The following is a 20,955-nucleotide window of genomic DNA, read 5'->3' on the forward strand; positions in this document are numbered from 1 at the left end:
CAAGAAAATTTACAATGACATTGAAAAGCAAAATGGATAATCAAGAATACAACTTCCAGCTATGTTTTTCCCCTTATGACCAACCCCTGTCGATTATAAGCATGATATAACTATGGTATTTTCATAATAATTTTATTATCTCTAACTTACCTTTGGCAGACTTGCAAGTACGTACCAGCAACAAGAAAGACAAAATAAATGAAATACTCCTTTCTAGTGTTATATGGGAATTTAGACAAGTTGGACCTTGGTATCTGTGGGAGATCTGTTCCCAGACCCCCTGCAGATGTTGAAACCATGGATAATTAAATCTGTGAGCTGTGGTCCAACAGGGCCTCTGGATGTGACTGAAACCTTGTTCCAGTTGTGTTCAGAGCTGATCTGAGGCTCCTGGAAGCATCAGAAGTAAACTTCCTGTTTTCAGTCCCAGGAATTCCAGCCAGAAACAAAATGGAGCTAGGTCAGACTGCACACGTGTTGAGAAAAAGAGGTTTATAACAATGGTCAGGAGCTAAGACAGACTGAAGTTTATATGCTGATACCACCCAAATATTTGGCAAGGCTTTTCAACTTTTTTATTGCAAGATTTAGGGTGCAATCCTAACCCACTTTCCAGCACTGACATAAGGGTAATGCAACTTTGAGGTAAGGGAACAAATATAGCCATACCTTGAGAAGGCCTCTGTGCCTGCCCCCCAACTGAAGGATGCAGCATATGCCCCACTGGCACAGCTATGCCAGTGCTGGAAAGTGGGTTAGGATTGCGCCCTCAATCTCAGAAATGGGTAACGCAAAGACCTGTCCATGCAGTTAGGCTTCTGTTGGAGATCTTCCTCTAGGTCAGGGGAAACATAAGGTGTCACCTAGGGTGGACGCTAGCTGAGGTTCCACACCCATCAAAGGGCACACGTGGCTGGACTGACCTGTGAATTCTCAGAACCGATGGCAGCAGAATTGCACCCTGCACCATCAGGAGGCAGGTGGAAAGTGCAGTGCTTTGACTGAGGTTACCTGGGGCTGGTAGTGCTCTAGGTGCCTAAAGTGAGATAGGAAGTGACTGGGGCCAGGACCTTCAGTTGCGGAATTCTCTTCCTGGAGAAGTTTACACAAGGAGTCGGACAGAGGCCTTTTTATTCACCTCAGCCTTTTAAAATGTTGATTGAATTGCTGTTTTAACTGGTGTTTTAATAATGGTTTTGAACTGTTATATAGTGTACTGCATTTTAGAGTTCTGTTTCTTAAACACTCCTGGAAATACTGAAGAGCAATATAAATTAACCTCTGTATATTTACCTTTGCTTAGTTGAACTGGCATACTTTCAGATTTCATCATTCTTTGTTGTTGTTGTTGTTGCTGATTTTGCTGCTGCTGCTGCTGCTGAGGAAGCTCCACAGAACTTCGAACAGGCAACACCGAAGCAGAAAAGCTTCCACTGCTAATTGCAACTGGTCCAGTAGCAGAACCTGAGGTCATCGCTGGAGAAATCAGCTTTCGACCAAAATTCAGCAAGCTATTGGATACTTTGTTGATATTTAGTGGAGCAACCTTAGCGCCGACTCTGCAAAAGAAAACAGAACACGAACAGTAGCCGTTACCGCCATTAATAATAATAATTTACATCACACCGCAAAAAGCGTCAAAGTTTTCTGAAAATATTTGTTGTTGCCTTAAAAACATTACAAAACATTACAAAACGGGGGGAGGCTGTGAACACATAAGGCACAATAGGACCAAGCAAGGTCCTTTCTTATGCCCTCTGAACCTTTGTGGAGGCACTCAAACAATGATGCTGCTGAGGGAAAGAGGGGAACAACAGCAAGAACCTTCAGCTAAACCTGTCCACCTGTTCATATGTGAGTGAGGCAGTGGCTTTCCAGAGATGGCAAATCCAAGGAGAAAAAGGGTGGGCATTTCACTTGCATCAGAAAAGGAATTATCCTTGATTGAGTATATTTTCAACAGCTAGTAATGGTTTGGGAGCACCAAATGACTCTGACATCTACAGAGTCCTCACCTATGTCATAGCCACACTGGAATCTGGGACACATTGAGTATATATTTGGATGTAAAAGTACAACAGGTTCATAATGTTCCCCAGCATGAGGTTCCTTTTTGTAAACTGATAGTGCATCAGAAATTTTTGGCAGTACAGTGAAAATATGACCTTCCCCCTCCCAGCCCTGCTTTCTCAAAACAATTTTGGCACTTCACTCGCTTTTAAATGCACTTACTTTTAAATGAACTCACCCTGCAATATCCTAGAAACATACAGTGTCTTTCCTGAGCTGCAGTTATTGCAAACAGGGACAAGGGCATGAAGCTAGATGTGGAGCAGATTCTTTGACAAATTAAGCACTGTATGGTATATCTCTTTGTAAGCTCTGAACTTTTTGATAGATGGATGCAAGAAATGATTATAGCCATCAAACAAGGATCAATATCTATGTCTTCACTATCAAGATGTACAAAAGATGCAGAACAATCACCGGAAAAAAGAGGATTGATTATGTTATAGAGGCATTAAGAGATGCATTTAAAAGCAAGGTATTAGTTTAAAAACATGAATGTCAAGGAGATGTGAATCCAGTCTCTGGGGAATCAATTTTGTTTCATCACAATAAGCATCATTGACCTTGGATATCAATGGTATATTTTTAAAACAAGCTGTGCAATGATTCAGCCTCTGCAGTTTTTGCTTAGATGAAAATGCTTTGTTTAAGAAAGCTGATTCAAAGACATTTCTTCTCAATACGTAGCCACTGGGAAAGCAAAGTTGTTATAAATACTACACATTTACGTGATTTAAAAAAAAATCTGCACACATTTTTGCAAACCTATAAAATCATTTAAATCTGAACCTCATGAATAAAAAATATACTGTAGGTTTCTCGTCTTCTGTTTTTCTTCACAGAATTGCTGCCTTTGGTGGATTTTATAGCAACTTGTTTGGTCCAATTTTAAATGAGTAGAGGCCACAGTCTAGAAAGGCACAGACACATCGCCCACATGTGCCCCCAAATCATCTAATACATTCTAATACAGCAGTTGTTGTACAGAACTATATGCACTCTCTCTTAAATGACATTTAGCTGTTAGTATTTTACTTCATATGCCCTCACCCTCCACTAGGAATTCATCAGCTTTGCTTCAAGAAGACATGTTGATAATTGATATTAGACCACACCTGCTGGATCAGGCCAAAAGTGCAACATCCTGCTTCCCACAGTGACCCACCAGCTGGGAAGCCAGTAAACAAGAGAGAAAGGCATATTTCTCTCCTGCCACTGGTATTCAGAGGTATACTGCTGTTAAACCTGGAGGTAGTACATGGCCAACCTGAGAAGTAGCCACTGATAGACTTGTCGTGCATTAGAGGCCTTTGGACTTGCCTAAGGTTTTTTTGTTTTTTTTTTAAAGTTAAGTTGCCTTTTGTAGCCTTTTAACTTGTAGCCTTTTGTGCACTTTGGGAGCAGATATTGCCCCAATTTTTAACTGAATGCTTGATTGTTTTAAAGTATTAAAATCAAATACCCCAGGTCTTATATTAAGCAGTTTCAGCCCAATGTTGCACATACGCAGTAGGGATCAAATATGTACAGCTGTGGGCTGGACAGAAATGGGTTAATGCATATAAATTTAATTCTTGAACCAAATCTATGCACCCTGCTGTTACGGTTAGGTGCCATTTTTTTTTAAACCAAGGTGGTCCATAACTGTTTGCAAGCTATCAATAAACATCTTTCCTTCAGGGAGCCCCTGGTGAAAAAGTGGTTTCACCACCAACAGTGAAAAATTTGCATGTTCAAGAAACACATGTCTCAAGACTGAAGTAAATGGGGAAATCTCGTAAGTGCCTCTTATGCAGCTCTTACATGCATTCCAGAACTTCCAAACAAACCATCATTCTGCACTGACAGTGCTACTATTTTTAATCTGACTGATGTCACATGTTCTGTATCATTCTCTACTAGTGATATTGATGTTTCATAGTCACATCTAGTGCAGAAGGAGAGATAATCTACAAAAGACATATGATTCATGCATGTCAGTAGGTGTTTGAGTAAGAAAATTACGAGCTGGTTGAAAGGGCCCACAAAACATGAACTTTGCCTAGGACCTCCTGCCTTCCATTTTAGTTGCAAACTTACCAAGAGGAATAGGAACTATTCTGGAGCCGAAGAGTATTTGTAGAACCAGGAATATTATAGAAAGGAAATACATGTTCAAGCGTTTGCAATTGTTTCCAGGTGAGCAGGTGCTAAAAAGCACCTCCTCACTCTTCTTAGACTACAGGAAGAATCTTGACTGAGCAAGAGTTGGTTCCTTATTTGTTCCAGGGTGAAGGAAAGCTCCCTGTAAACACTGCTTTGCATGGTGGGCTTTCCCAGTTGTTAAACAGAGCAGGACAAAATCTACATGCACCTAATTTCAAACATGTACCAGAGTCTTTCTGTACTGAGTGCAGTTTATTTAGGACTGAGGTATAAGTAATATTAAATAATATTGAAGACATCAACTAGTGCAATTATTAAAAAACTAATGTAATCACTTCACTCTTGGATTCCACATCACTGAATCAATGCCTAGTTTTTTAAAAGTGGTTTGCAGTTCTATGCAATTATGTTAGTAAGCATGGAACAAATTCTCAAATACGCACTTTTGGGGAATAAAATATGAAAAAGGCTTACCGAGTTTTATTCATCAAGTCTGCTCCACGTGCTTTGTAATAATCTAAATTTTGTTGAAACTGGTAAGTCACAGGTCTTGGATTTCGCTACATAAAAAGAATTGCCATAATGTATAAGTAAAAACATTTGAAAACATGGATAACTGGTTGCTGTTAAATGAAATTTCAAGTTAAATTAAGAGTTGATTGCCAAAGATTACAGCAGACTTTCTTATATTAGAAATCAGAAAGTGAAGTAGTGAGGTCTATATTTCATAATTATGTCTGCTAAAATTAATAAGCATACTGGAATAAATTATAACTAAGTTTTCTGTTTCTTTTATTTTCCTGTCTAAATCACATATCACCACTAGATGGCATATATTACCTTCTTACCTACCAAAAAAAAAAAAAAAAAAAAAGAAGAATACAGGCTAGAATATACGTCCTGAACGAAAAAGCTACGTGTTTGGTACAAAATAGTTATATGGGAAAAGACAGCTCTCCTCACTTTTCCTCTGAAAGATGGAAAATTAATAAGATACATCTTCAAATTAAATTGCAAATTATTTCAAATTAAACTGATCTGGATTAATGCTTACATAAAGGCTGGTACATATATTCTAAAATAGCACCTACGTGGAAAATATGCAGATAACAGAAACAAAACTATAAAGATGACAGAACTTAGTTAATCACATTTTATGAAGTATCTAACATTTACACTCTCTGTTTCAAGATGAATTTCATTTCAAACATGCAGAAGGTCACACAAATTCCTAGGACCTGCCTCTGTTTATGGGTTTCATCTGAAAAACTATTCAAAACAAAAAGGGAGTTTTTTCATGTTATTCTTTCTAAAGTTTATACCCCATATTTTATCTGATAAGGGAACTTAAAGTAGCTTCCAAAACAATTAAAACAATTGTTTTTTTTTTTAATCAGCCACAAAAACCAACACAACAGTAATTTGTGGCAAAACAATCAGAAGAGGCAATCCAGAAAATGCTTGCTGGAAAACTCAGCTGACAAGGAGGGGAATAGGTGCATACCAAGTAGTAATGAATTCCACAGGCAAAGCCCATCACCAAAAGGCCCTCTCATGTGTCTCTGCCAGCCTAGCCACAAAAGGTGGTGGGACACTCAAGAGTTCTATGTCCCACAGCTTAATGGATGGGTCCTTCAGGTATCTTAGTACTAAACAGTTTGGGGTTTTAAAGCAATACTGCATGGCAGACATTTTCCTTATTGTGTTGAATCCTGACATGTTATTGAACCAATTTTAACACTCCTAGAAGGGGCCTTGATGAAGAGAAGCATGCTCTTTTGGTTAAAAGACAGAGTAGAACACCTGATTAATCTAGATCTTCCTCTGCAGGTTAACATGGAATGTAGCTCTTGCCAGGAAAGAGCTGAAATCCAAGACAATGGAACTGTTGCAGCCTCACCCCTCCATTCAAGAGTTCAAAACAAGAGAAAGGGAAGGTTATGGCAGGAGAAGGGGGATCACAGGGCCCATCCGACTCAACACATAGGAGCACATCTGTGTTTGATATTCAGTGTCCTCACCAAGGAGATGCAAGCAATCATCACATTAGCCACATATTTCCTGAGCCCTGTGCAGGTGACTAACTATGGAGATAAGCAATGAATGGGTGAAGATAGTTGGATCACGTCCATTGGCCTTGCCCCCCAATCTCTATATGTTGATAGTTCTTCTGCCTACGTACAAGTTGCATATACTCTTTATGTACTTTAGCATAAAGCCAACCAATATGTGGAAGATGTGAGGTAGAACCAGTGAGTATGATCCCTTTCTCTACCATCTATGCATGGCTTATTCACACATCTATTAAACTGAACAGGGTTTAGGTGTAGTCTTCAGTGTACACTCAGGGTGCAATCCTAACCCCTTATGTCAGTTCTTTCCAGCACTGACATAACAGCAATGCAGCTGCGAGGTAAGGGAACAAACATTCTCTTACTTTGAGGAGGCCTCTGTGAGTGACACCCAACTGCAGAATGCACCACATGTCCCATTGGCACCACTATGCCAGCGCTGGATAGCACTGACATAAGGGGTTAGGACTGCGCCCTAAGTCTACTTGTGTATAGCAGATGCATGGGTCACAATTTGGATTAGGACTGAAGCACAGAGGTAAAGGGCACGAACCTTTGCAATGATTTCCTGTTGAAAATTGCCTCTATAAAGAGGCCGTTCAAGCCTAAAAATGCCATTGTAGCAAAGCCTGTGTGGCTGCTACACATGAGTAGATTTAAATCTGCAACTATACACCAAGTTACGTTTTGTGTCACATGCATCCTGGCTCCACAATGCATAAAATCTACAGTATTTTCATCACATACAATTTAGTGATTAATTCAGTAAAATGAAATCAAAACGACACTGTAGATATTTCGTTTTGATTTCCAGGTAATACAGTATATAATTCTAGCTCGTAGAATTATGGTAATTTTGAACAGCAATTCCTTTTAATAATAAAAAGATATTCTCAGAAACCCTGTCACCTTTGTCCCAATGTAAACAAAATGTATAATCTAAAATTATAATCTCTAATGATTACATTATCATTTAAAACTTTTCATTGTGCCTGCGCTGCATCCAGCGCAAGACAGGGCTCCAAAATTGCTCAGCCAAAGGTATGGGAGACCCCGGTAATCCACTGCAGCCCCTATGGGTCTCCTCAAGAGGTGGCATAAGTCAGAGGAGAGTGAAGTGGCTTAAAGCCACTCCGCGTTGCTTGGGAATGGGGATTGCGATCCAGTATAACTGCTGGGTCCCAGCCCCGCCTACTGCTCCCCACCCGCTCCCGGGACCACCCTCCATGGATCGCTGATGCAGGGTTCTAGGGAGGTCAGGGAGGAGGCAGGAGGGAGGCGTTCCATGGTGGGGGGAGGGTGGGCAGAGGGTAGTCCCAGAGGTGGGTGGGGAGCGGGATCCCAATGTTATGCCGGATGTTATGCTGGATCCCAACCCTGTTCCCCAAGCAGCGCAGAGCGGCTATAAGTCACTCTGTTCTCCTTGGACTTGTGCCACTTCCTGAGGTGGCGCAAGCCCAAGGAGACCCATAGAGGTTGCAGTGGCTTACCTGGGGGTAAGGGGAAGAGTCAGAGGCCTCCTCAAGCTAAATGAACATTTGTTCCCTTACTTTGGTATTGCACTGCAGCTGCACCAGTGCTGGAAAGTTGCATAGGACTGGGCCCCCAATCTCTTAACCAAAATTAGGGTTCTTTAGTTACAAACTCTGGGTCAGGAACCAGAGAACTCAGGGTGCACACGAAAAGGTACTTCCACACATGGTGACTTTGTCCATTTTTACTTCTGATCCTACCTCCTTGTGCTATGTTGGATAACACTGTGGAAGGTGGGGGGGGGGCAGGGTACTTATGTGGGAGAAAGCCTCCCAGAAATATCCTGGAAGCATGTGGCAGGTTGGCACGATTCTTTATTATTTTGACTTTTTTAAATCTAAAAATCTATTTCAAACCTTCTCAAAACTATAAGGATTTTAGAATATGCTGAAGAGACGGAAACTTTTCACTTTTCTTTATGATAATGTCATGTATTGTTTCTATCAAAGTTAGTATTGAAATAAACTGTCTTTTTTCTAGATCACTTCAGCTGCACTATCATTACTGCCTGAAGAATCATTAAAGTTTTTTTGGCAGAAATACTTGGGATAAATACTGTAAACTCTCAAACAAAGGATAGCTGGCAAGTTCTTTGTACACCATCTTAAAATGGTAATGCTCTATATAACAGTTAAGCTTCATAATAAGTCATCGTGATAAGGTTAGTACAACCACATACAAATAAGAACACCCAAAGATGAAAATTACTTTGCTTATGTTCTGTATTAGAATTTTATTTGCTATAGGGTAAAACAGATTTGCAAAATTCACAGTTAACTTAAAACAATAGTTTAAAATCTTTTATTCCTAGGCTTGACTGCCTTCAGGAAGAAAAGAACATCTGGTTATTTAAGGAACACAATATGTTCACATTTTGTATGACTTTTGTTTCTAATTGAGTTTTTAATTTTTCTTTATTTGAACAACTCTAGTTAGAACGGTTTTTTAATCGCTTTATATTTTTGCGATTGCCATCCCCCATGTATCTATTTTCCATCTGAAAGCGTCTGCTTTCAAAATTAACAGCTTTCCTCAGTGGTGGTGATGCAGGGAAAAAAAGACAACTGCAGGATATTAAAACTACACCAAACACCTACGCTAGGTGCTTTAGGAAAAAAACAACAACTCTGTTTCTTACAAAATACATGGATGAATTCAGCACAGAGTGCTTTCTATATCAAGGTAAATTACAGAGCCATATTGTCATTCTGAAGAAGTGCGGATGGATAGAATGCAGTACGTACATTTGGAATACATTTCTAATAGAAAGTGAAAATTTGGGAACTACCTTCCTGGTTTAATTCGCTGTGTAATCTTCCATAGCAATTTTATACTCAGGGCATAGCAGTCAGCACTGTTTTCAGATACCTCAACACGGACCTTCCAGTAAGTCCTTTACTAACAGAACTTCTGAAATGTTGCAGATGAACAGAATTGTTTAATCACAACTTAGTTTAGAAGATCAAAAAAAAGGGCAACTTATGCAAAGGAGTTTTGCTAAAAATTAGTAGGATTCAGTCAGGAAATAAATTCAAAACAATCAAATCAGACATTTTGCAGATGTTCTATGTAAATCATTCAAAACTGCAAGTAAATACTTAAAGAATGATGTTTTGCATAAACTTGATAAAGCTGGATGCTTTATTTTAATTCTTGCAGAATTTAAGATATTCTTTGGGGAGGGGGGGGGAACACATGATGGCATTAGGAAAAGTCCCAAATCTATTATTTAAGTGCAATTGGTCCACTGCACTTCTAGGGCTCAAAATTTATTTATTTCACTTATACCATGCACTTTGTTTGGGGAGCTAAGGCAGCTTTTCATGACATTCTCAGATGGTCCTCCTAGTTCAGCAGCTATATGGGAAATATTTTTATCACTGTGCCTTAAAAAAAGTTATTTTCCCAGCAGAGTCCACTCTCTAAAACTCTCTATGTATTTAATGGCGTGTTTAATGGGTGATTTTTAAATTGTTTAAGTTAAATGAAAGAGATCATGTAGGAATGCACATTTTCTGGAATGGAGAATTGAAGATTGTGATCACTGGAAGAGAAACAGGTGGGTAGAGGTAAGGAGGAGGATTTGACCAAAAACAAAAATGTTAGTAAAACTAACCCAATGGTTTAAAAAAGTGTTTTGTTAATATTCTTTACATGACCTGTACCTGCTGCTTAATGGGGCCTACACAAGGAAAAATAATCAGTACTTATTTCACAGAATGCATAGTCAAAAAACAACATTATACATGTTTGTTCCTTCTAAGGAAAGCCATTCGGTTCCCAAAGTACTTCATTTAAAACTCATTCTGTTTTTCTGCATGCATACATAGACTTTACTCATCTTTAGGAGACCAAAATACTTTCAGTATCAGAAAATGATGGATTTTGCTTCTTACCAAAAAGGAAACTTTTATGCACAAGAAGAATGAAAAGCTTTGTGTGCAAGTGGAAATAGTCAAAACTAATATTAAAAATAAGAATACTTAACACCCCAACAAGTAACCATTGCACATGTTCAGTTCAAGTGTGAAAGAAAAAAACAAACCAGAAGAATAGTGCACACATGAAACTATCTAAATAAAGATTGTTCATAACAAGAAGGAGTTGGGCTACACATTGATTTCTTGTCTTAAGGGGAAAATCATGAAAAAATATATGTATGGATATTAATTGACACTAGAGAACTAAAGAATCAATTTAAGAAATCTGAGGCAGTGGGGAAGACCTTAGGACAAAACAAGTTTCAAGTACTGACTACTTCAAGCTGATTTACAGCTGTCATATTTTGTAGTACCAAGTGCAAGATCTGTATATTACAGAATCATTTACATTTCTTGTCTTTTATGTATTTTACTTGTCTTATTTATTCAATTTATGTAACTATGTATTAGTTTCATTTCTACACATTTTGTTTAGTTTTTCTTTGGAATAAATGTCATATATACCAAATACATATTAATTTGTTCCCCTTGACTTTTCTCTGAAGCTTTTTATTAACAATAACAACAGCATCTATAAAAACTCTGGGCGTGTTTGATAATCTCACTATCACACTTTTCGCACAATTTCAGTAAGTTTTGCCACTGCTGGAGAACTACCAACTGCTTAGAGTCACCAGAGATAATATCATGTAAGGGACAAGCAATGAACTCCTAAACATCACAACATCTGGAAAAGTCCTGAGTAACCCACAGGAACTAGTACTGTCCATATCAGTCCAGTTATATTGCCATATCTGCTCTAGAAGACCAGGGATCTAGGTCTAGTTGCAAACTTCTATTCAAGTTTGAGTTCTGGCATGTCTTACTTTAGAAATGTAAATTCTGAAACAGTTTACAGTCCCAAATCACAATTTTTCTTGTTATTGATTGTCTCCTCATCTATTAATAAGGAATGTGATGATCAATATTTTTTTAAAGTAGTTTGGATATTCCACTATTACAGAGATTTCCAAGTTTGTCGTTTCATACAATCCAGGGTGCCTTACCTTTGGATCTCTAAGAAAAAGAGCTCGCAAGATCAGTGAATGGACATCTCCAATAGGTGGATAATGCATCAGAAGTCCCAAACAGGTCTGATAATTACTTGATATCACTAAAAACAATAAGAAATAATACCAATATTTTCTCACATACTAATTTATCATAAAGGTAATATGTCTGCCTCTGAAAATGTCTCCATTTGTTCTGTTCTGGAATTGCAATGTTCATCACTAGGTATTCGTTTCTAGAGCTCCTTTTAGCTAAACAGATTGTTTCAAAAAACTGAATACATCTTCCAACTTCCTTGATTTGAATATTTCATTCAATACTTAACCTAAAATGGTTTAGAAGCAGGCTAATTTATAAACCCTCCTTCATCTTCCTTTTATGTTAATCTTTAACACACCACATACATTCAAAGATCAGTAGAAGATTTATGCTACTTCTTCTTAAAGTTCACTACTTTAAAAAAACAAAAACAGACAGTGCTGGATTTCTATTTTCGAACCTCAGGCTAGTTAGTATATGTCATTTTTTTTGGGGAAAAAAATAAACCTAATTATGAGTGAAATTAAAGACATTTTTTCAGGAAGGACTATGTACACTACTTCATTTCTTTTAGCATCATCTAAATCCTGGCAATCCATCTGCTGCAACTGTCAAAGCAGTTCCTATTAATTATTCCTATAGTCTTCACCATACAGACACTGCCTACACTGGTACAAATTGTAAATACATTTTTGAATAACTTTACTGTTTTAAGAACTTCAGTTTTAGAAACAAAATCCTTTCTATTAATTAAAAGTCTCAGTGAGAAATGTTCTTGGAGCACATACAAAAAATCATCTTGATCAAATGAAATCCTAAATATATTGACAGTTTTATTGGCCTTAGGCTGAAATCCTATGCAGACTTTCCTGGGAGTAAGCTCCACTGACTTCAATGGGACTTGCTTCTGAGTAAATATGCATAGGATTGGGCTGTTCAACACTGATTCCCCACCCATCTTACGAGTCAATCTCAGCTCCTTCAGTACCTTTCCATCTCTCCCCACCAAGGTTTGTGAGGGAAAATGCAGGACTGGGCAAAATGAATAATTATAATCTGGGTAGGAAGCCACTTTATCATCTTCATTTCCGTTGCTGATCCGACAGCTTGTAATTTTATACATCTGCTTTCATTTGTAAAGCACTCACTTATCCTACTCATTCTTTATCTGTTCTGCCTGTTTCTTTTCTTTTCCTTTTGTTTTTCTTGTTCATGTGCAGCTACCTGCTTTTTTCCCCTTCTCCTTGAAGTTCGCATAATGAATGCAACACAATGGGCTCAGTAAAGAGTTCTTTCTGCTGAAAATAATAGATGGGCCACACATTCTACAGAACCAATCAAATCAAATGCAACACACTATAAGCAGTTGCAATAGGAATCCTTTATACTTCCTTAAAGTACAGAACAATGCCAAAATAGTTGGTATGTCCTTAATAGATTTTGTGAAATTATACATTTGATATAATTGCTTCAAACATGCCTTTAACACTTTAACTGAAAACAGATTTTAGGGCTTCTTCTCCCTCTCTGAAATCAGGTTGTGAGTTATAGGATTTTGAAAACAACTCTGGAAGCTGATTTGACTTGATAATGGAGTTTAAAACATTGGCAATAAGTATTTCCTGTTATAAATGTTATTTTTTGATAAACATGCAATGAAGGGTAACTGCAGTTACTGAAATTAATGATTTAAAGGAGCAATTTATTGTGCCTCAAGGTCGACTTATACATGATGCTAGAAGATATTTGTGTAGAACTGGATCAGCTGCCAAGTTTATTACAGTGCAATCTATGCAAGTTATTCAGAAGACCCAACTGCATTCAAAGGACCTAAAGTCCATTCCTGTTGTATGTCTACTCAGAAGTAGGTCCTATTATAGTTAATGGGACTTATTCCCAGATATGTGTGGATATAATTGTAGCTCTTCTCTCAGGTAAGTGTGTATAGTAGTGGTTTCCAAACTTTTTCGACTGGCAGCTCCCTTGACCTACTGGGCCATTGGTCGTGGCTGCCCATTGTGGCTACAATCCTAAACATTTATAGGGTAAATAAATAGGGTTTCTTGTGAGGGTTCTGCAGCTCCACAGGGAACCATGGTTCACTGTTTGGGAACTATTGGTATATAGCATTGTAGCCTTAGAATGGCAGAATGAGTGATTCATAACTTAGCAAGGTTGAGTGAGAGTTCCTGCCTGCACTTCTCTCTGCAAATGCTTTATTTAAAACGCTACCAATTTTTCCCAACACAACATTTTCCCTGGTGTGGCTGTATGCCTGGAAACTACCAGAAAAGAAGTTTCAGATGGAAAAATGCACATATGTATGTGTGTGTGTGTGAGTTCAGCTCTACCTCATGGAGTGCTGAAAACCATTGACCCACTTTGTAGCACTTCATCAGATCTACTCTACTGTTCACTATTCTGATTGTGAATCATTCTAGAACACAGTGCAAAGGAAGGAAGAGGTTTTTTTTTTACAGATGCATTTATGAACGGGGAAGGAAAAGAGGTTGAGATGATAGGAAATTCTGTTTTTGTCATGTGCTATGACCTTATACTCACATGGAAGATTACCATGAAAATATGGGTGTAATGGAGGCATAAGGTTGTTAAGTATCTCCGCTAGTTTGTTACTGCTATTTCTGAATTGTTAGTATGGTAAATACGCGTACATGCATAGTATCCTAAAATGCTGTCAGTGCAGACTGGTGATGATAACAAAGGGTCAAACTAGATGCCACTTTAACCGTATGTGTGCAAGCATGTGCTAAAAAAAAAAACACAGAACTAAACAGAAGTCACAATGGCAGGGAAGGAGGTTTTCATCATATTGCTTAGCTTTGATCCAGCTTCTCTCTCCCTGCCATGGTTAAAATTGCACGTTAGCAAGAACATCACATTTTGAAAGATGCAGGTCCAGAACTGTTTAGAATACAGTAGCGTGCTAGGTCCCACTAAAAAAATTTTTTTTTAAAAAAGCTGAAGGCCCCAGCAGGGAGAGATTTTGAAAGACTTAAGTGTTATTCCGTTTGTGTATGCCTGGCGTGGACTGAGTAATTGATTGCCTGATCTGGTTCTTTTTTGCCGTGAAAAGAAGAGGAAGGAGGGAGGCTTCCCCCCTCAGTTCTTTATTGGTGTGAGGAGAAATCATAGAAGAGATTTGCCAAGCTCGTTATAGATATATGAAAGTATAATTACAACTTTATAACTGAGCTTCGGTGGATTATAAATTAACTGTCCTTGGATAAAGTTTGTGCATTGGAGCGTTTATTGCCTTGGTTTGATACTATTGTTTGGGACTGCTGGAAAGAGCGATTGGATGTTTTGAGATTCTTGCAAACAGAGGAATGTGGTTGCCAAGGCTACAACTATAAATAAGATAAGAGAACTGAAACAAAAACAGTGCACCAGTGATATCTAGTGACATCTAGTGGATTTAAAAAGACATTGCAAGAACTAGATTTGTGTCTATAAGTGGAGCAAGGAAGATAATACACTGAGGACATCTAGTGGTCTTAAAGAGCATTGCAAACAAAAGATATTTGAGTTTCAAAGTAAGGAAGAATGAAGACAGCGGATAAGAAAGTTCAAAGTTTGCCAGCGTCGGAGATGGGATTTGGAAAATTAGTACAAGAGGAAGTGAAAGGGAAAGATTGGAAACAGACTACGCAAGACAACATGGAAAAACTGTTGGCAATGATACAGCAACAAATAAATCAATCTGCACAGACCCAAGACAGCGTGGATGCTTTAATTAAACGGTTAGATGAACTTAGTGGACACCTGATAGATGTGAAAATTACATCAGAAGAAGACAAACAAGAGATTGAGAGATTGGGAAAAAAGATAAGAAAAGACCAAGCTAAAATATCAGAGATAGAAGAAAATCAGCATGGTGCAGAGACAATGTTAATGGAAACTCAGATGGATAGAGCAGTTCCAGTGGTGAGAATACAAAATATTCCAGAAGAGAAAGGAGAAGATATGTCATGACAGATTGTCAGATTAATATTAGAATGGACTGATACACTGATGTAGAAGATACCTAAAGAATTGGATTCAGTGAGAAGAGTGAGCACTTTTTATCTGAGAAAATATGAATTACCAAGAGAAATTCATGTGAAATCCATCAGAACCTTTTACAGAGATAAATTACTGAAGGCTTTGTAGGAAAAGAAATGGACAGTAGATGATAAAAAAGAATTTTGAGACATGTTCCATGGAGAGTGAGGAAGAAGAGAAAAAAGAAGAATTGTCAAGGCAAGGTGTAGAGATGGGCTGGTGGAGGCACCTATAATTAGATTCAAGATTTGGGGGAGACAAATAAGAAGATTTTTATATGGAACAGTCGCCATTTGATAGACTATTGCTAGAAACAAAAGAAAAATATACTTTAAAAATGTATATGTTTATATTGGATTTTGAGATGCAAGAAGAAATAGTAAAACAATGTATGATAAAATGGGCACAAAATATAGGCCATAATATCATAATAGATCGATGGGAACAGATTTGGAAGCATAATATAAAACTTATTAGAGCAACACATTTTTTAAAAAAGTATATTTTAAGATGTTATAGATAAAGAAAAAGATGTGTATTTAGTTACTAAGATTTTAATTGTAGTGAGGATTTTATATGTTAGATATTGGAAGGATTGTAAAATACCAGTGAAAGATGAATTAAGAGAGAAAATAATGAATGTTGTGGAAATGGACAGGTTTTCAGAAAATTTGGATCAACAACGAAAACCGACACCAAATTGAGCAATGGAAATTATTTTATGCTTGGCTGAAAATGAAGTTTTAGAAATATATGATAGGGCATTTAGATGATTGTATTACATATATACTATGATATAATATAATAGATGAATGAAAAATGATATTAAGAGGTAAATTTAGAAGAGGAAACTTATTAAGATATGTAATGATTTATTAGTTTTAGTAATATATGATGATATATGATTTCCTGCACCCCCTTCTTTTTTGTGTAGTGAAGTCTGTTATGTTTTCTGTGTTATGTGTGTTTGTTTATATTTGTTTTTAGAAAAAAAAACTTTTTAAAAAAAGAAACAGAAAACTGTTGCTTTTGGTTGGCCAGAACTGAAGGCCGCAGCAGATATTTTGATCTTAACATTAAAACAATTTCTCTTTGTCTTACAGTCCTTCAAAACGTACTGTGTGAAGAGTAGCAAATGCAAATATATGTCTAGCTCTCCTAAGAGAACAAAAACACGAGCTACAGCTTGTATTGTAAAGACTAGGCAAGCACAGAAGAAACTGTACTTTCATCAATACCTGAAAAGAAAGCAAAAAGAGAAGACTGCCAGATGTTAAGCCTTCCTCTGCTTGAAAAAAAAATACTGATAATATTAAACCTTCAGAGATAGTTTTTTGTTGAGTGGTTTATGGCTTCTGGAAATTCCCTTCCCTAGAGACTATAGTAGCTTGTAATCTCTGTTTTTATGAAAACTGCTTTTTTTTTAGTGATAGTAATTTTCCTTACAGGCGCAAGACGAAGACAGACACACCTTTATATAATACTTTGTTCTTCTTCCATCTCATCTTCAAGGTGGAAAAGATGGGACCTTTATGCATGCAAACTGTCATATACACTGAATGTTACAACAGTGGTAGTAGTGGGAAAATAAATTGAGATTACAAACCTTTAATTCCAGACTGATTAATTTGGGACAAGTGCCACTTCTGGGTTTGAGGGACATGGAGTATTAAAATCACATACTTGGTTAAATTTCATGGTTAAATTAATCATTTAGCCATGCCCCCCAGGTTAAGAACCCTGATTTAAAGCATAGAACCTGAATCGCTTGTATACATGTTCAACTTCGGCCTCCATCACCATTGTGCAGACTCAAGACAACCACACGGTCTCATTTTCTTTTCTGTCATACAGTCTTAAAGCACAATGGCATTCAGAAAATGCTGCATTGGAACATATTAAATTGCTTCACATGTGCTGAAAGGCTAGACTTGGACTCTTGTCTAACCATTGTCCACCTCTACTCTAGATTAATTACATTTTACTCATTTGAGAGCCAAAGGCATACATACTTGGCCTTAACTATCTGTGGCCTGCATCCTGCTTGCATGGCCAAGAAAGTGAGGACTTGGCAGCCAAGAGAGCTTGGTGATGATGTCATCACTGGACACTGGCTGCCCTGAGGAAGGAACTGGCAGTGTGACGGCTAGGGGATGTCACAGCTGAAGATGATCAGATGCCGGGGGAGGGGGACAGGCTGGGTTAGGCTACAAGTTCCAGCCATTTAAAAGAATTAGACCAGAGAAAGAGGGGGTGGATGAAAGGAAGAAGAAAGGAGAATACATGAAGAGGAAAATGAGCTCCCTAGCAGAAGCATTACTAAACCCTTTGCGACAGGAGGTAGTGATAAGGTGGTGCAAGGACCCTGAGAATACCCAGGAACCATGCCCTGGGACTAAGAGGGTTCAGCCCTTGCAGACCCTAATCGATTGAGCTGCTGAATTGGGTTTTACAACATCCTCGCTGCTCCTTTCCTGAGGTAGCTTCAATATGCATGATTCTTAACTTTCAAAATCAGGAACACAAATCACATAAATTGAGTCTCCAGGTTTTGGACACTTTGTGCACAAGCCTTTATTCCAAGGGTGTCCAAACTTTTTGGCAGGAGGGCCACGTCATCTTTCTGACACTGTGTTAGGGGAAAAAAGAATTAATTTACATTTCAAATTTGAATAAATTTACATACATTAATATATTAGAGATGAAACTTCTATGACTGAATGAAGGTCTTGCAAAAGCTCAAGGTCTATAAAAGGCTTTGCACAAAGCAAGGCCGGTCTTTCCTTTGCTGCCACTGCTGCATCACAAATGTGAAACAGCAAGTAGTGGAGGGAGCCCTCATCCCACAGTTCATGTGAAAGGTTGAACAGTCACCCTCATGCTGAGAGCACTTGTGTCGGGCAAGCATTGGCTCCACCAAGTCTCCAGAGGACCACAGTCTCATTGGAGATTGGGGGCTCCCCGCAGGCCGCACTGGGAGTCCCCGAGGGCCGGAAGTGGCCCCCGGGCTGGGGTTTGGTCACCCCTGCTTTATTCCAATGGGGCATCCAACAGAAGGACATGGAAAGTGGGTCTACAGCTAAGACAACTGTGCCAGGATGTAGACCCCAATTCCCACCATGAGTGTGAACAGCACTACTGTATTTATAATTCTCCTTTATATATTAATGTTAGTACTGCTGCTGTCATGGAAAGGGTCCTTCCCTTATTGGAAAGGAATGTAAAAATTTGCCATCAAAGAGAACAGGGGAAACTGTTGTTAGAAACAAAATGCCACTATATTCTAAAACACAGCGTCAGACTCCATATTGAATTGCTATTCAGTGCTCAATAACTTATGTTTTGTATGATGTACAGCATGTTCTTTTATTATTATAACATTCATAGCCAAAATGCTGCCATTTTGATGAACCCTGAATTCTTTGATTTCTTTGTTAATCGGTTTTTGGTAGAAAAGCATTGTAAGATGCCTGGGTCTGTATGTTAGGCTATGTCAGAAATACATTTCTAAACTACAAGGAGAGCTGAAGAGGAAGTGATAAGACAAAACTGGCAGATCTCTAGAGACTGATGTCACAAAACTCCTTGGAAGCTCAGTAGATACAAGGCCAGGAGGTGGGAGGGGGCAAGGGGTAGCTGAGAAAGCAGGACTCACTTTTCTTTGTGACACCATGGAAGAAATCCAGTACAGAAGACCACCTCCCTAAATGGCAGGCTTTTCTATCCTGTTGTTCACTCAAATTACATGGTCATCACAGTGTGCACCTGTCATTGTCTGGCTGGAAGATTCATATGAGATGAGTGAACGGATAGGGTGCTAAGGTATGATTTCATTAACAAGCAAATTAGCAAAAATGTATAAATGTATGTCAAATAGGAGTTGGAAATGTAAAAAAACAGGAGGAAACTTATTACCATATGTGGTGCGCATGTTCTAAAGAAAAAAATTATTAGTTACAGATATATGCACAGATATGGTTGATTTTAAAAACAAATAAGTTTTGTAAGTTTTGGATTTAAATTTTATAAGTTTTGGATTTGAAGATTAGTCAGAAGAGGGACTGTCGGAGATATAGCTTTTGTAAGGGTGGAAATTTAGATCATTAATATTAACGCAGCAAGTAATTAGAACTTTCTGGCTTTGCTCATGCTACATTGTTAGAGATTATATAGTTTTTTTCTTCTCTTTTTTATCTTTTTCTTTATGTATTTTTGTATTAATGTTGTTTATTGTTTTCTAATATCATTATAAATAAAATAAACATATCCATTTTATTTAATGGATAAATGGATAAATAAACATATCCATTTATGGACTGCATATCCATCGAATGGATAAACATATCCATTCTATGCCTAATAAAGGTTCATTCATTCATTCATTCATTCATTCTAAAAATTAACAGCTTAGCCTGCCATTATTTTTGCTGAGACCTGTACTCAATAAAGTTTGCATATAGTTGTAAACACTGTCTCAAGGTGGCTCTGAACAGAATCAGAGTACCCACTCCTATGGGAAATCGAAGACGCCTTGGGACTTGATCAATCCCTTCTAGTCCCTTTTCCCTGAAGGTATAACTAACTGTCAGGCACAGTTTGCCCTCTTAACAGACAGTTTTGCTCTCTTCAGTACAGGGCAGGCTCCTTTTCTTGCAAGGTTTCTGCTCCTTGACAATCCTCTCCTATTTCTTCTAGTGCAGTATTTCTTAAACTGCGGGTTGAGATCCACTAGGTGGGTCGCGAGTCAATTTCAGGTGGGTCCCCATTCATTTCAACATTTTATTTTTAATATATTAGACTTGATGCTACCATGGGATGAGATTGCATTTGGGGAAATGTTACCAACCTGTACTTTTAACAAGCTACTATGTATATGCTTTTAACAATGATAGTCAATGGGACTTACTCCTGGGTAAGTGTGCTACGGTAGGATTGCAACCTAGGATTGTGAAAATTTTTCCTGCTTGATGATGTTACTTCTGGTCATGACATCACTTCCAGTGAGTCCTGACAGATTCTCATTCTAAAAAGTGGGTCCCAGTGCTAAATGTGTGAGAACCACTGTTCTAATGCATGTGCAAAAGCTGGAGAATGTGCACCCTGTAAAAACCAAAACGGAGGACCTATCAAGGTAGTTACTACCCAGTGCTCATTTCTCCTGAACAGCTTTCACACTGAACAATTAACATTCCCTGGGAGGAACTTGGATTAAAAAAAATATTTATTTAAAATAACTTTTATCCTGCTTTTTTTCCAAATAAAGAGGCTTTCAAGAGCAACTAGGACCAATTTAAAATACATTCGCACAAAGAGTAAAATGTAAAATATCAGCATAGAATTGGAAAGAATTTGGCTTGTAATATTGTTATCGTGCATTAACTGTCACATGAAGTGGACCATCCAAGTTTATTTTTAAGAAGTTCAGAATGCTGTTTCTCATCACTCCAGTGAACAGTCACAGCAAAGAGACATATGTTCCTAATTGTTTAAAAACTTCACTGTGTGTTTCTATCATGAAACGAAATGATCATTACATGAAAAAT

General features: G+C 38.0%; 1 protein-coding gene across 4 annotated transcripts in view; it reads right to left on the reverse strand.

Moving 5' to 3' along the window:
- Window positions 1–20,955, reverse strand: part of TBC1D5 (TBC1 domain family member 5) — a 354,766-nt gene that overhangs the window by 44,507 nt on the left and 289,304 nt on the right. For all 4 annotated transcript variants that reach the window (XM_066628542.1, XM_066628543.1, XM_066628540.1 and 1 more), the window contains 3 exons: window positions 11,308–11,414; window positions 4,690–4,775; window positions 1,294–1,559 (listed from right to left, as the gene is read on the reverse strand). In XM_066628542.1, the coding sequence (XP_066484639.1) occupies window positions 1,294–1,559; window positions 4,690–4,775; window positions 11,308–11,414 (459 nt within the window). The remainder of the gene's footprint in view (window positions 1–1,293; window positions 1,560–4,689; window positions 4,776–11,307; window positions 11,415–20,955) is intronic.

This window comes from Tiliqua scincoides, chromosome 5, assembly GCF_035046505.1.
Source record: "Tiliqua scincoides isolate rTilSci1 chromosome 5, rTilSci1.hap2, whole genome shotgun sequence".
Taxonomy (NCBI): Eukaryota; Metazoa; Chordata; class Lepidosauria; order Squamata; family Scincidae; genus Tiliqua; species Tiliqua scincoides.